General features: G+C 51.1%; 1 protein-coding gene across 1 annotated transcript in view; it reads right to left on the bottom strand.

Annotated features, from left to right (window-relative positions):
* The window catches only part of megf8 (multiple EGF-like-domains 8), a 37,514-nt gene that overhangs the window by 4,671 nt on the left and 17,749 nt on the right, over nt 1–15,094 (bottom strand). The window contains exons 25-40 of the mRNA XM_061258669.1: nt 14,789–15,029; nt 14,359–14,491; nt 13,432–13,682; nt 13,059–13,169; nt 11,794–11,912; nt 11,312–11,549; nt 10,964–11,135; nt 10,715–10,878; nt 9,794–9,929; nt 9,199–9,430; nt 8,737–8,863; nt 7,873–8,083; nt 5,979–6,193; nt 2,731–2,926; nt 1,541–1,709; nt 213–405 (exon numbers count right to left, since the gene is read on the bottom strand). Coding sequence (XP_061114653.1) covers nt 213–405; nt 1,541–1,709; nt 2,731–2,926; nt 5,979–6,193; nt 7,873–8,083; nt 8,737–8,863; nt 9,199–9,430; nt 9,794–9,929; nt 10,715–10,878; nt 10,964–11,135; nt 11,312–11,549; nt 11,794–11,912; nt 13,059–13,169; nt 13,432–13,682; nt 14,359–14,491; nt 14,789–15,029 — 2,908 coding nt within the window. The remainder of the gene's footprint in view (nt 1–212; nt 406–1,540; nt 1,710–2,730; nt 2,927–5,978; nt 6,194–7,872; nt 8,084–8,736; nt 8,864–9,198; nt 9,431–9,793; nt 9,930–10,714; nt 10,879–10,963; nt 11,136–11,311; nt 11,550–11,793; nt 11,913–13,058; nt 13,170–13,431; nt 13,683–14,358; nt 14,492–14,788; nt 15,030–15,094) is intronic.

Raw genomic sequence — 15,094 nt, 5'->3', positions numbered from 1 at the left:
TTTATTACACATTTTATTCTTCCATGCCTCAGACGAGAGTTTGGAGACCAAGGTCTTTTCTATTGTTTAAAAAAAAAAAAGAAAAGAAAAAAGGTAACAATTCTATATTTTGCTCAAATCTCTAGACCGAAACAATCACTGTTTCATAAGCCGCTCCGGGGGAAGGTATGTGAACAGTGGGAGTGGCAGTGGAGCGTGCAGGAGCTGGTCACCATGGTGTTGTTGTGGCACTCCAGGCAGACGTCGGGCTTGGACACGCCGGCGCAGTTGCTGTGCTTGTTGCAGCGGCACTGCGAGGAGCAGTTCTCCCCCACGAAGCCGAAGTGGCACTGGCACACCCCGGGGGAGACGCAGGTCCCGTTCACGCAGCCCTGCAGACACACGGGCTCACACTGCCCCGACGCGCTGGGGGGGGGGCAGGAGGCGGCGTTAGCACCGCACTGCTTTGCTGTTTCAGGTGACTGGCACTGCACTGCATGCAATTATTATTATTATTATTTTACAATAAAATATAGCCCTGCCCTGGAGGCTAGCGCTAGCGCAGAGTGTTACCTGCTCAGCACGTAGCCCTGCCCTGGAGGCTAACGCTAGCGCAGAGTGTTACCTGCTCAGCACGTAGCCCTGCCCTGGAGGCTAACGCTAGCGCAGTATGTTACCTGCTCAGCACGTAGCCCTGCCCTGGAGGCTAACGCTAGCGCAGAGTGTTACCTGCTCAGCATGTAGCCCTGCCCTGGAGGCTAACGCTAGCGCAGAGTGTTACCTGCTCAGCATGTAGCCCTGCCCTGGAGGCTAACGCTAGCGCAGAGTGTTACCCGCTCAGCATGTAGCCCTGCCCTGGGGGCTAACGCTAGCGCAGAGTGTTACCCGCTCAGCATGTAGCCCTGCCCTGGGGGCTAACGCTAGCGCAGAGTGTTACCTGCTCAGCACGTAGCCCTGCCCTGGGGGATAACGCTAGCGCAGAGTGTTACCTGCTCAGCACGTAGCCCTGCCCTGGGGGCTAACGCTAGCGCAGAGTGTTACCTGCTCAGCACGTAGCCCTGCCCTGGGGGATAACGCTAGCGCAGAGTGTTACCTGCTCAGCACGTAGCCCTGCCCTGGGGGCTAACGCTAGCGCAGAGTGTTACCTGCTCAGCACGTAGCTCTGCCCTGGGGGCTAACGCTAGCGCAGAGTGTTACCTGCTCAGCATGTAGCCCTGCCCTGGGGGCTAACGCTAGCGCAGAGTGTTACCTGCTCAGCATGTAGCCCTGCCCTGGGGGCTAACGCTAGCGCAGAGTGTTACCTGCTCAGCACGTAGCCCTGCCCTGGGGGATAACGCTAGCGCAGAGTGTTACCTGCTCAGCACGTAGCCCTGCCCTGGGGGCTAACGCTAGAGCAGAGTGTTACCTGCTCAGCACGTAGCTCTGCCCTGGGGGCTAACGCTAGCGCAGAGTGTTACCTGCTCAGCACGTAGCCCTGCCCTGGGGGATAACGCTAGCGCAGAGTGTTACCTGCTCAGCACGTAGCCCTGCCCTGGGGGCTAACGCTAGCGCAGAGTGTTACCTGCTCAGCACGTAGCCCTGCCTGCAGGTGCAGTGGTAGCCCTGGGGCAGGTCGTGGCAGTCCTGCGTGCTGTTGCAGTTGTGGTGCCCGTTGGCGCACTCGTCCTCTTCGGGGCAGTGCAGGAAAGACCAGCTGCTGTTCCACAGAGAGCAAACGCCATCGCTCACGCCTGAGACACACACGTGGGGGGGGGGGGGAAGCAAAGACACGACACGGCAGGGGTCATCTACTGTGACCCTCAAATCCAAATCCAGCCCCGGTCAGACGGTCCTCACACCGAACTCCCAGGGTAGCTAGGGATCGCCCGGTAACAACGTCAGTGGTTAACTACTGTACAACTAACGTACAGCTGTGTCACCTAAGACATAAGAGCAATAGCACCATCTACAGTTCAGACTGAGTAACAAAACGTCCGTGATGAACTACACAAATGGGTCACTCTGTTCAGACATTTACACAAAAAAAGGTGGGTATGGGTATAATACACCGCATTTTCATGGTTGACACAACAAGAGCAAAGCAGGATCTGTCCATCTGGAGATCTGCGCTAAACCCCTTAAAACCAACCCTTGTCATAGAGATCTAACATCCTGTAGATTTTAATTTCAACCCTAATCTGGCACACTTGAATCCACTGATTAGCAGCTCAAGGAGAGCTTTAGCTGTTGTATGACGTGTGCTTTGTTAGGGTTGGAGTGACAGCCTACAGGGTGCTGGACCTCCAGGAACAGGGTCTGTTTCCACTGCCTTAACCCTTTCAGTCCCAAGCCCAATATGAAGTGGCTGCACCCAAATCGTTACATTACATTATTGGCATTTGGCAGACGCTCTTATCCAGAGCGACGTACAGTTGATTAGACTAAGCAGGAGACAATCCTCCCCTGGAGCAATGTGGGGTTAAGGGCCTTACTCAAGGGCCCCAACGGCTGTGCGGATCTTATTGTGGCTACACCGGGATTGGAACCACCGACCTTGCGTGTCCCAGTCCTTTACCTTAACCACTACACTACAGGCCGCCCCCAAGGGGGAATCCCAAGGGGGAATCCCAAGGGTTTTTTTGGCTTTGGTTGAGAAAATGTAGAAAATGTAGAAGACAATAGAAATAGCAGTGGTTTGGATAGGTGGAAAAGGTGTGAGGTCAGGGTTGGGACTGAAAGGGGTCCCGCACGCCCCCGGCCCCCCCCTCTCACCGTCCAGGCCGCCCTGCAGGCAGCGGCCGGCCCCGTTGGCCCCGCGGGAGGCGCACCAGCCACACTGCGGCCTGCCGATGCACTGGGAGCACTGGGTCAGCTGGGAACACTGGGGCGAGCATGAGTCCCCCCCGGAGAGCAGCCTCCCACACTGACCCGCCTCACAGCGCAGAGGCACGAAGGAAGGACTGATACACTGAGAGAGAGAGAGAGAGGGGGGGGAGAGAGAGGGAGAGAGAGGGTAGTATAGAGTGAGACAGACTGTTCAATCGGGATTCAGACAATCACACACCTGCCTCCACTCTCACTCCCAGCAGAGCCTCACTCTCTCTCTCTCTCTCTCACACACACACACACACACACACACACGCACACACACACACACACACACACACACACACACACACACACACACACACACACCTGCTGCAGAGCCAGGCTCCATACACACACACACACACACACCTGCTGCAGCCACGCTCCACACACACGCACGCACGCACTTGTTTTTGCTACACGGTGAGGACGCATGATTTTTTCTAATCCGGTGGGGACACCACTTTCTAACTGGCCTACAGACCTGGTTTCAAATCACCTTTTTTTTTTTTTTTTTTGCCTCTGTGATTGTTTAAATCACTTGAAATATCAAGATTTGTCATTTTGAAAAAGCTTAATTTTTGGTCTGGTTTTCCTAACCCGATGAGGACACCCCCATAGTGTCTTACCCCGAACAGCCACTAGATGTCACCGTTCATTTACATTTACACCAATGTAATTATAAACAACTAACCATTAAAGCAGCCATTTGGGCTACTAGTGCCTATGATGACATTAGATCATTGCATTGAAAATGAAATGCTTTTAAATTGAATAAAAATGAAAAATAGACAAGGTGTCAAATGTAAATGTAAAGGACATGCAAGCTGTTCAACTATATAACATTCTTCATCTTTCTCAGATGCCTGAGACACAAATGACAGGGAGACATCAGTCAGAAAACAAGAACAGTCATTATGATATGCCTTACCATCACCTTATATCTTGGACATCCGAATTGTATAACTCACTTGATCTTCTATATCAGAGTATAGAATGCAGACCCCTTGAAAATGGGGTGACAAGAATAAGTATTTAAGTGCCTCACATTGTAAACAGGAACTTTGTGGCAAGAAAGATTTGACCCTAAGGCTGATGACGCCCATCAAAAATGGTTTTATTTCATAAATAAACTAGGAACCATCTATGTAGTTCAACATTAAACCTCGCAACTGCTCCACAAGCATGTGGAGATCTTTCAGTGTACATATGTACATTGACATCTCTGCAGGCCCTTAGAGGGAGAGAGTTTGGGGCCTGCAGAGATGTCAATGTACATATGTACACTGAAAGATCTCCACATGCTTGATTTTAATGTACTGACGAACATTTAAACAGGTTTCACATATTATCTCTTTAAAGCATCTGTTATGTAATTAACATAAAATACCCCCTCAAAACTCCTACCTCTAAGCGACTGCAGAGATCTCAATGTACTTATGAACATTTATACAAGGTTTCAATGGTTGTGTTTGAAGCATCTACGCTGTTATGTTAAAATAATGTTCTGTCAATCAAAGCTAATGGTCAGTTATTACCATGCCCAGACAGTTTGGGTGAACTTTTATAGTGGGAAATTTAGGCTTCAATAAAAAAAATAATAAACAATAAAAAATAAAAACATTTAAATGACTGAATAATAAAATAATTTTGCATAATTGTTTTCTTGGGGCGGCACGGATGGTGCAGTGGGTAACACTGCCGCCTCACAGCAAGGAGGTCCTGGGTTCGAATCCCCGTCGGCCTGGGCCTCTCTGTGCGGAGTTTGCATGTTCTCCCCGTGTCTGCGTGGGTTTCCTCCGGGTACTCCGGTTTCCTCCCACAGTCCAAAGACATGCAAGTTAGGCTGACTGGAGAGTGACTGTAAAATCAAAGGCCTAAATACTTTTAAAAAATTCAGAAACAGTTTATTTTAGTTCAAGCTTTGTTATAGAAGTTGTTTGTTTGTTATTTCAGACCTCTCGTTACCATTTCCTAAAAACGTTTTATTTCCATGTTTTGTATATGCAGGCCTTAGTGCATGTATATGTACTGTATATAAGTTTATTCAGTTTTGTGTTTTTGGGGCACCACAGGAAGAATAGCTGTTGCATCTACAGCAGCTAATGGGAATCCATACAAACAAACATATAAATGAACAAATATTACCATATTAGCCACTCAACATGCAAAGAACACCTCTGATTAACCTATTACTTGCTAGCTAGCTAGTTAGCAAACATTGGCGCAACTTTATATTGATCCTTTTTGTTTTTGTTTTTACGCTCATATACAAAAATGAACAATCCTACTCACTAAAACCAGGTATTGTTTTCTTGTTTTGTGTACAGAAAATGTCTGCATAATGCATTCATTGTGATGCATTTACTGAATATTATTAGCACTGTAACTAGCAGGGTTAACTTGGCTGAATAATTGGTTGATAATTTTTGTGCATCAACCATGTTGTTTACATGTTGCTACCTTTGTGCTAAAACCAGAAGATGATCTGGTAGTGATAGCCCTTTCTGTGCTCTCACCTGGAACACAGGCAGGCAGTGGTCATGTCAACCCTCTGTCTTGAAATTGCACCCGCCGGGGATTGTTGAGAAAAAAGCATGGGGCTTTTTTCTATTCATTGGAGGGGGTCTGCCCATGGGGGCGCTGATTTCGGTCCCCACAGGGAAATGAGTCCCCATTGTGTGCATTCAGGTCCATGTCCCCACCAGGATATAAAAACAGGTGCACACACACACACTCACACACACATGCTCACACACACCTGCTGCAGAGCCACGCTCCACAAACACACACACACACACACACACACCTGCTGCAGAGCCACGCTCCACACACACACACACACACACACACACACACACACACACACACACACACACACACACACACACACTCACACACACACACCTGCTGCAGAGCCACACACACACACACACACACACACTCACCTGCTGCAGAGCCACGCTCCACCCACACGCACACACACACACACACACACACACACACACTCACCTGCTGCAGAGCCACGCTCCACACACACACACACACACACACACACACACACACTCACCTGCTGCAGAGCCACGCTCCACCCACACGCACACACACACACACACACACACACACACACACACACACACACACACACTCACCTGCTGCAGAGCCACGCTCCACACACAGTGCTGCCAGCCCCCGTCGGAGCCCCTAGAGCCCAGGCACAGGCTGCAGGTGGCGAGGTGGTGGCAGGGAGCGGGGCAGGGCAGCGGGGGGGACGACTCCACCTGCATGGGGGACACGTTGAGCAGGGCGTAGCTGAAGCAGGTCCAGTCGTAGGTGGGGTTCACACTGAGGATACGTCGGGTCTCGCCTGAGGGTACAGCATGCAGGTGACATGAGCAAGCATACTGTGGGAAAACTTTAATTGGCTCACGGAATATAGCTCATATGGCATTGACTGTGTAATTTGGGCAAAGCATTAATATGTGCCCACTTCTACTAACGTGCAGAGAGAAGCGGTCAACCAGTGGAAATTTCCACTGAACTGTAGCAACGTGAGCAAATATGTGTCATAGGGCATGAATACCAGTAAGATAAGAGAATCAGAAACATTTGTTTCATGGTAAATGTTAAATGGTTGGCATTTATATAGCACCTTTATTCAAAGCGCCGTACAATAGATGCTTCTCATTCACCCATTCATACGCAGACTCACACACCAACGGCGATCGGCTGCCATGCAAGGCACCGACCAGCTCGTCAGGAGCATTTGGGGGTTAGGTGTCTTGCTCAGGAACACTTCGACACAGCCATGGGCGGGGGATCGAACTGCCTTACCGCCGGAGCCATGTCACCCCATATCAAATATCATCACGAGCTTGCAGAAAAACAGGAGCCCGCCTAACCGCAAATTACATAATACCGGCACACAGCAAAGGCCTGCCCTGGAGGCTAACGCTAGGAATGCCATCACTCTGGAAATGCCAGAAATCAGAATCCGGTTTGGAATGTTGTGCAGTGCTCCAGACTGTACGATTGCACTGCCTCAGACACAGTTGACATAAGCAGGAGACAATCCTGCCCTGGAGCAATGCAGGGTTAAGGGCCTTGCTCAAGCGCTGTGCAGATCTTATTGTGGCTACACCGGGGATCAAACCACCAACCTTGCGTGTACCACGACGCTACAGGCCTCCCCCTGTTGCTGTCAATTTTTTAAATTCTTAATTCAGATTTTTTTGCATTTTTTAATATGTTATCGGGTCAACAAATCTCCTGAAGTTCTCAAGTTGTGCCTGCTATGGGTTGAGCAAGAGCAGACATACGGAGCATATTACATTATTACATTCCTGGAATTTTGGCAGACGCTCTTATCCAGAGCGACGTACAGTTGATTAGACTAAGCAGGAGACAATCCTCCCCTGGAGCAATGCAGGGTTAAGGGCCTTGCCCAAGGGCCCAACGGCTGGGCGGATCTTATTGTGGCTACACCGGGATTAGAATCACTGACCTTGCATGTCCCAGTCATTTACCTTAACCACTACGCTACAGGCCGCCCAATGGTAGCTCAGCCAGTATAACACATGGTGGTTCAGCCAGTCTAAAACATGAATCCTTAATGTTAATTACATGAGTTCCCACAGTTTTGACAGAAACACAGAAGTCCAAGTCAGCAACAATATGTGAATGGCAAAGCCATGTGTAAGTGTGAAGATCATTTCTGTTTATTTTGAACCCATTGGCCGAGGGCTAATGATGCTTTTGACTTGTTGATTTGAGCAGGGGCCCAAACTCCAGTCCTGGAGTGTCTGCAGATATTCATGGCTGCCTTTCAATCAGCAGCCAATTAGGACCTTGAGAACACAGTGTGCGGACACTTTAGCCAATGACAGACTTCAATTCATCACTCTGAGACGCACCAAAAACCAGAAAGCACTGTGGCCCCTCCAGAACCGGACTTACAGACCGTAAACATACGAAGCTGCGGACGGTATTGGGCGCTTTCGTGTGCGCGGGTGTGGGGGCCCCGGCGGACTCAGGAAGGGCGCTCACCGGTGCGTTTGAACTGCCGCGTCCACATGCACTTGCCAGAGGCGGTGCACTTGGGGCAGTCGGACGCCTCACAGCTGGTCTCGGTGCAGTTGCTGGACAGGAAGATCTCGCGCTGGTTGATGCGGCAGTCGTGCTCCGACGTGCAGCTGACCGAGCTGTTGATGCAGGCTCCCTCCGGGCAGTTAGTGCACCATTTACACAGCAGGCCTGACTGTGGAGGAGAGAGAGAGTTACACAGCAGGCCTGACTGTGGAGGAGAGAGAGTTACACAGCAGGCCTGACTGTGGAGGAGAGAGAGAGTTACACAGCAGGCCTGACTGTGGAGGAGAGAGAGAGTTACACAGCAGGCCTGACTGTGGAGGAGAGAGAGAGTTACACAGCAGGCCTGACTGTGGAGGAGACAGAGAGTTACACAGCAGGCCTGACTGTGGAGGAGAGAGAGAGTTACACAGCAGGCCTGACTGTGGAGGAGACAGAGAGTTACACAGCAGGCCTGACTGTGGAGGAGACAGAGAGTTACACAGCAGGCCTGACTGTAGAGGAGAGAGTTGCACAGCAGGCCTGACTGTACAGGAGAGAGAGAGTTACACAGCAGGCCTGACTGTGGAGGAGACAGAGAGTTACACAGCAGGCCTGACTGTAGAGGAGAGAGTTGCACAGCAGGCCTGACTGTACAGGAGAGAGAGAGTTACACAGCAGGCCTGACTGTGGAGGAGACAGAGTCACACAGCAGGCCTGACTGTAGAGGAGACAGAGTTACATAGCAGGCGGAACTGGAGAACAGAGAGAGTGAGTTACACAGGGCTCTAATATAACAGGTGAGGCTGTGATTGTTGTCTCTATGTGACGTGAGAGAGCTGTTACCTGGGAGGGGTTGGACAGGGTCTTGGGGTGTCGGGCGAGACATTCGCTGCAGGTCTTGAGTCTGCGGCACTGGTCTGAAAGGCGAGGGGTGGGAGAGCAGGGGGACTGGCTGGCAGGGCAGCCCAGCCTGAGGGAGGAGGGCATGGCACATTAAAACCACAATGAACATACGCTTTATCGCTAAAACAAGAATATGCTTCATTATTATTATCAAACACTGGGGCAAGAAAAATCTGGAGAGGAACCCGGCTATGGGGGGGGGCTGCCCATCCTCCGCTGGCCTATAGGTTGAGACGGTAACATTTCACATACAAAACTAGAAGGTAATCAGGAAAGTACACATGCATGGACGTACAGTGGAGTATGCAGTTCAGAGGGGAGGGGATAAATCTGTAGCAGCAGGATGCGTCGAAGCAAAAAGGAGAGAAGGAAAATGGAGTCTGGTTGAGGTCGGGCTCTTGCCTCTCAGCGATGTCCGAAAAGGCGCAGACGCCCCTGCACCAGACGCAGCTGCCCGTGGTGCTGTTGCAGGCCTCGGGGGTGGGCAGCAGGGCGCAGGGGTCAGGGGGCAGGCGGAGGGTGAGCAGACGCCCCAGCGTAACCCCGTCAAAGCCCCCCGTCAGGAAGAGCCGCCCCCGCCAGGCTGCCATGGCCAGCGACACGGACCTGTTCACCGGCTCCCCCACTGTGGAGGCTAGGGGAACAGGGACAAACGGAGATCAGGTCACTTTGGGTGTGTGCATGCTACGGCCTCTGAAGAGCACTACACCAGGGGGACGCGCCATGAAGGGGGGGTGGGGGGGGGGGCTGTGTTCAGTAACCGGGGCTGTGTTCGAAAGTGGCCATTTAAGCCCGGGGAGTCAGAATACAGTCCCATGCTGACTCGTTTCAGATTCATTCTGGCGCCTGACTGGCTAAAGTATCCACACGCCTGGGCCTAAACCTTATGTTAGCATTTCGTAGGACAGGTCAGACGCAGGCACTCTGCAGGCGAGTGGAAACGTGTTGGCGGAGCACATGTGAGCACTAAAGAGGTCAGGGCAGGAGAAAGCGTTACCTGGCTGTATCCAGGTGTTGCAGTTGATCTGATACAGAGACACAGTGTTGCTGTAGTCCTCCTCCCCAGTCCTGCCTGCCACGATCACCATGGTGTCCCTCAGCAGGGCAGCCGCATGGAAGAAACGAGACAGGGGCTGGGGGAGGGAGGGAGGGGGATGGAGGGTGAGAAAGAGAAAGGGAAGGAGGGGAAGAGAAAGACAAGGAGGAAGGGATACAGGCAGGGCAGAATGGGGGAAATAGAGAAAGATTGGCCAGAGGGAGGAAGGGTGAGAGAAAGAGAAAAAAGGGCAGAGACGTGAGGGTGAAGAAACTGAGATATGCCCTGTTACTGAGAGGCTAATGCTAAACGCACTCATTAATGAGAGAGGCTATTGCTATGTGTGCTCATTAATGAGAGGCTAATGCAAAGTGCACTCATTAGCACTGTAGCCCGTCTCTCTGTGTCTGTACCTTCCTGTTACTGAGAGGCTAATGCTATATGTGCTCATTACTGTGAAAGGCTAATGCTATATGTGTTCAGCACTGAGAGGCTAATGCTATATGTGCGCATTACTGAGAGAGGCTAATGCTATATGCACTCAATAGCACTGTGTCTGTATATTCCAATTACTCAGAGGGGCTAATGCTATATGTGCGCATTAATGAGAGAGGCTAATGCTATATGTGCGCATTACTGAAAGAGGCTAATGCTATATGTGCACATTAATGAGAGAGGCTAATGCTATATGTGCGCATTAATGAGAGAGGCTAATGCTATATGTGCACATTAATGAGAGAGGCTAATGCTATATGTACACATTAATGAGAGAGGCTAATGCTATATGTACACATTAATGAGAGAGGCTAATGCTATATGGACACATTAATGAGAGAGGCTAATGCTATACACACACTCATTAGCCGTAGCCTGTGCCTGTACCTTATTCCCCTGGGAGGGGACCAGCAGTGACCAGGTGAGGTTGGGGTAGTACAGGCTGTAGAGCTCCCCCGATGGCTCCACCGTCTCCACGTGGAAGCGGTATCCCCCGAACACGTACACGGCGTCCGTCTGCTCGTGGTACACGGCCGAGTGTCCGTACAGGCCTGCGGCACAGGGCAGACGCGTCACTCACCCCGTCGCCGTGGCGACGGTGCGGCCTGGCGCCCGGTTGCGCGGCGGGCCGCTCACCTGTAGGGGGCGTCCCGGTGTGCTGGGCCACGGTCCAGTTGCCGGACTCCAGGCTGAACTCCAGAAGGTGGTGGTTGAAGCCGTTCTCTGGGGAGTACCCTCCGATCAGGAGCACGGTGGCCCCGCGGCGGACTGTGAGGGTGTGTCCCGCCACAGGGGGCAGCAGCGAGCTCTGCGGAAAAGTGAGGAAAAGGGGTTTTTAATGCCTCCTTGTCAACTGCAGACAAAGGGTGTGCGTCCCTAAAAAATGTATCTTCCACTCATCACCTCCCCCCATACTTCTAGACAAAAGGAGACGAGCACAAGAAAGGAGGGTTTTAGGAACAGGAAAACAACCATTTCTCTTACATTATACTCTTTCCACACCAGGCTGCTCAGATTGAGGCTCCAGGTATCCATGGCAACACCCTTCTGGGTAACCCCGCCCACCACCAGCATGATGTTGTGGGAGGCGCCCTGGGATCCTGAATGTGAATCGTGATTGGCCAGGAGGGCAGAGGCATGATGGTAGCGGGGGCTGGGGGCGGAGCCTTCATCCACCGAGCTGGTCAGCATCTGAGTCCAGCGTTTCTCCGACACAGAGTACCTGGTGCCAGGGATAAGTCAGAACTGTGTTCACGCTACAAGGGTCGGCTTTACAGCGTCTTACTGTATCCACAATCACCAATGCACTCTTAAAGGAACAATAGGTAATTTCAGACTTCGAATGATCAAGAGAGGAATTGCAGCAACAAACACCCTCAAAATTCAACACTGTTTATCCCTCCCTCTTCTCTGAGAATGCGCAGTTCAAACATTCCAAGTGGCCATTAGAACCCATCGGTACATACCTGTAGACATTTCCCAGAATGCCTTCTGAGAGAGACAGGCCCCCATACATCCAGAGCGTGCCCTGGGGGCCAGAAACCAGGGAGTGTCCCATCCTGTGGAGGAACCTGTGAGCCTGGTTCTGAGAACAAAATGTTCCAATTATGTTTAGCTCCAGGATGTTCAGGTGTGGAGTGTGTGTTCTTTTTAGTTGGCTAGGTAAGCAGTGTTTGGATAGTTTTGCTCTGTTTTTTTTTTTTTTTTTTGAACAAACAAACAAAGGCCCTTGTCCTTATCTTTGTTGTACAGGTAGCAGTTGAAATTGTACTTCCCTCTAGGGTCTTTCAGCGAACTTATCCCTGGTTATGGGTATGCAGTTTGTTGTACGTCGCTCTGGATAAGAGCGTCTGCCAAATGCCAATAATGTAATGTAATGTAATGTTCTTACCATGGTGAGCTGTGTGTGAGTGTAGTCTGAGTTGTCTGTGTTCTTACCATGGTGAGCTGTGAGGGTAGACTGGGTTGTGTTTGTCCTTACCATTGTGAGCTGTGTGAGTGTAGTTTGGGTTGTGTGTGTCCATACCATGGTGAGCTGTGTGTGAGTGTAGTCTGGGTTGTGTGTGTTCTTACCATGGTGAGCTGTGTGTGAGTGTAGTCTGGGTTGTGTGTGTTCTTACCATGGTGAGCTGTGTGTAAGTGTAGTCTGGGTTGTGTGTGTTCTTACCATGGTGAGCTGTGTGTGAGTGTAGTCTGGGTTGTGTGTGTTCTTACCATGGTGAGCTGTGTGTGAGTGTAGTCTGGGTTGTGTGTGTTCTTACCATGGTGAGCTGTGTGTGAGTGTAGTCTGGGTTGCGTGTGTCCTTACCATGGTGAGCTGTGTGTGAGTGTAGTCTGGGTTGTGTGTGTTCTTACCATGGTGAGCTGTGTGTGAGTGTAGTCTGGGTTGCGTGTGTCCTTACCATGGTGAGCTGTGTGTGAGTGTAGTCTGGGTTGTGTGTGTTCTTACCATGGTGAGCTGTGTGTGAGTGTAGTCTGGGTTGTGTGTGTTCTTACCATGGTGAGCTGTGTGTGAGTGTAGTCTGGGTTGTGTGTGTCCTTACCATGGTGAGCTGTGTGTGAGTGTAGTCTGGGTTGTGTGTGTTCTTACCATGGTGAGCTGTGTGTAAGTGTAGTCTGGGTTGTGTGTGTTCTTACCATGGTGAGCTGTGTGTGAGTGTAGTCTGGGTTGTGTGTGTCCTTACCATGGTGAGCTGTGTGTGAGTGTAGTCTGGGTTGTGTGTGTTCTTACCATGGTGAGCTGTGTGTCCAGCAGAGTCTCCCACACCAGGCTGCTGGAGTCCACTGCAGAAGAGCAGTCTGAGCCAGCCCAACCATCGGAGCACACACACACTCCCAGAGCCTGTAACACACACCAACACAGTCAATACACACACATACACACACACACACACACAGACACAACCAGAGCCTGTAACACACACCACCAACACAGTCAATACACACACACACACACACACACACACACACACAAACACAAACAGTCAATACACACACACACACACACACACACACACACACCAACAGTCAACACACACACACAAACACACACAAACACACAGACACACACAGACACACACAGACACACACAGACACACACACACCATGTCACAGGTGCCCCGGCCCTGTGGGGCCCCGCACTCCCCCGGGCACAGTGCTCTGTCGCAGTTCGGCCCTCCGAAACCGTGGGGACACTGGCAGAGCCCCCCCTGGCACTGCGCCCGGCCCTGGCAGGGGGACGCCCCGTCCTGGTCCTCCTCTGCCCCCTCCTGGCAGCGGCGCACCCAAAAAGAGGCGTTGAAGCCCTGGGGCAGGCCGGAGGACACGTTGGCCTCAAAGTACACAGAGATTACCCCTGCAGAAGAACAGAGAGGAAGGGGTTAATGGCCAAACAGGGACCAACTTTAGTCACATGGGTTTGTGACATCACAACTACAGCAGAAATGGAATTTATTCACGCATCTCTAATTCAGGTTTAATTCCATTTTCAGCTTTATTTTATGTTCATTTGAACTGACGTATCCTTAAATAAACAGGCCGAGGAGAAAACATTACAAAAATGACCACACGCTGCCACGGTCACTGTTGCTTGGTAGACCATGTCGGCAGGGCAGGATTGGTGTACGAGAAAATGTAAATGTGAAAAGAAGAGTACTTTTTCCTGGTATTTACAGAAACACTATCCAGACAGCTAAATCTTAAGCAAACATTACAAGCTTGAATTGAATTGAATTGAATTGAATTGAATTGAATTGAATTGAATTGAATTGAATTGAATTGAATTGAATTGAATTGAATTGAATTGAATTGAATTGAATTGAACTGAACTGAACTGAACTGAACTGAACTGAACTGAACTGGAGTCATTACATTTGTTTGAGGTACCACACCTACTGCAACTATTTGCCAATGTGGAATCCATTAAGAGACTACTAAAACTGACACCGTTTAAGCAGTCTTTTAATGGATTCCACATTGGCAAATAGTTGAGGTTTTAGTAACCTTTTAAATTTAGTAGTCTCTGAAGGTACCTGATGTGGCTTCCACGGTAACCGGCTGGGTCCGAGTGGTCCCACAAAATGCACCAATCAGGTTGTGGTCCGAGTGCACAACACCGTTGGCAAGGAAACGAGGGAGGCCGTCAAACACGTAGACGTAGGAGCCCTGTGAAAGAGGAGCGTAAACAAACAGGAAAAAGGCAGCAGCTGCCAAGCCCGGCTAATGTTTCCCTGCGCTAATCCCGTTTCCTGAATCAAAAGCGGGTCACCACACCTAGCCAAGGATCAGGGTGGAGACCCCTGGACGTATGCTAGGGCTGGGTGGTACACCGCAACGAGCAAATTATCGATAACGGTCATCATTGTGTCGTCTAGCGAAGCTGGACCAAAACGGTATTTGGATGACTGCGGTCGCGGTGTGCGGCTGGGCGTGTCAGGGCGGGTGCAGAAGGCCTGTACTCACCGTGCACTGCGTATACGAGTCCGGGTGCAGGGTCAGCGCTATGGGTGGGCACGGCTGCCCGGGGGAACAGGCGTCCAGGTCTTCAGACACGGACAGGACCCACAGGCAGTGGGACAGGCCGCCCTGCCCCCCTGCACCCCCACGCCACCCCAGCGAGGCGGAGAGGGGCAGGGGCGCAGACTCGGGGGAGGACAGGAGGACCGAGCGGCCCTGGCATTGGCGGAAGCAGGTGCCGTTATTCCTGAGGGAGGTGGGGGAAGGGAGCAGCAGTGAACGGTGATGTTTAACTCAGGAGAGCAGCCTTAC

The sequence above is a fragment of the Conger conger genome, chromosome 1 (genome assembly GCF_963514075.1).
Source record: "Conger conger chromosome 1, fConCon1.1, whole genome shotgun sequence".
Taxonomy (NCBI): domain Eukaryota; kingdom Metazoa; phylum Chordata; class Actinopteri; order Anguilliformes; family Congridae; genus Conger; species Conger conger.
This window is presented reverse-complemented; position numbering and strand designations above follow the sequence as displayed.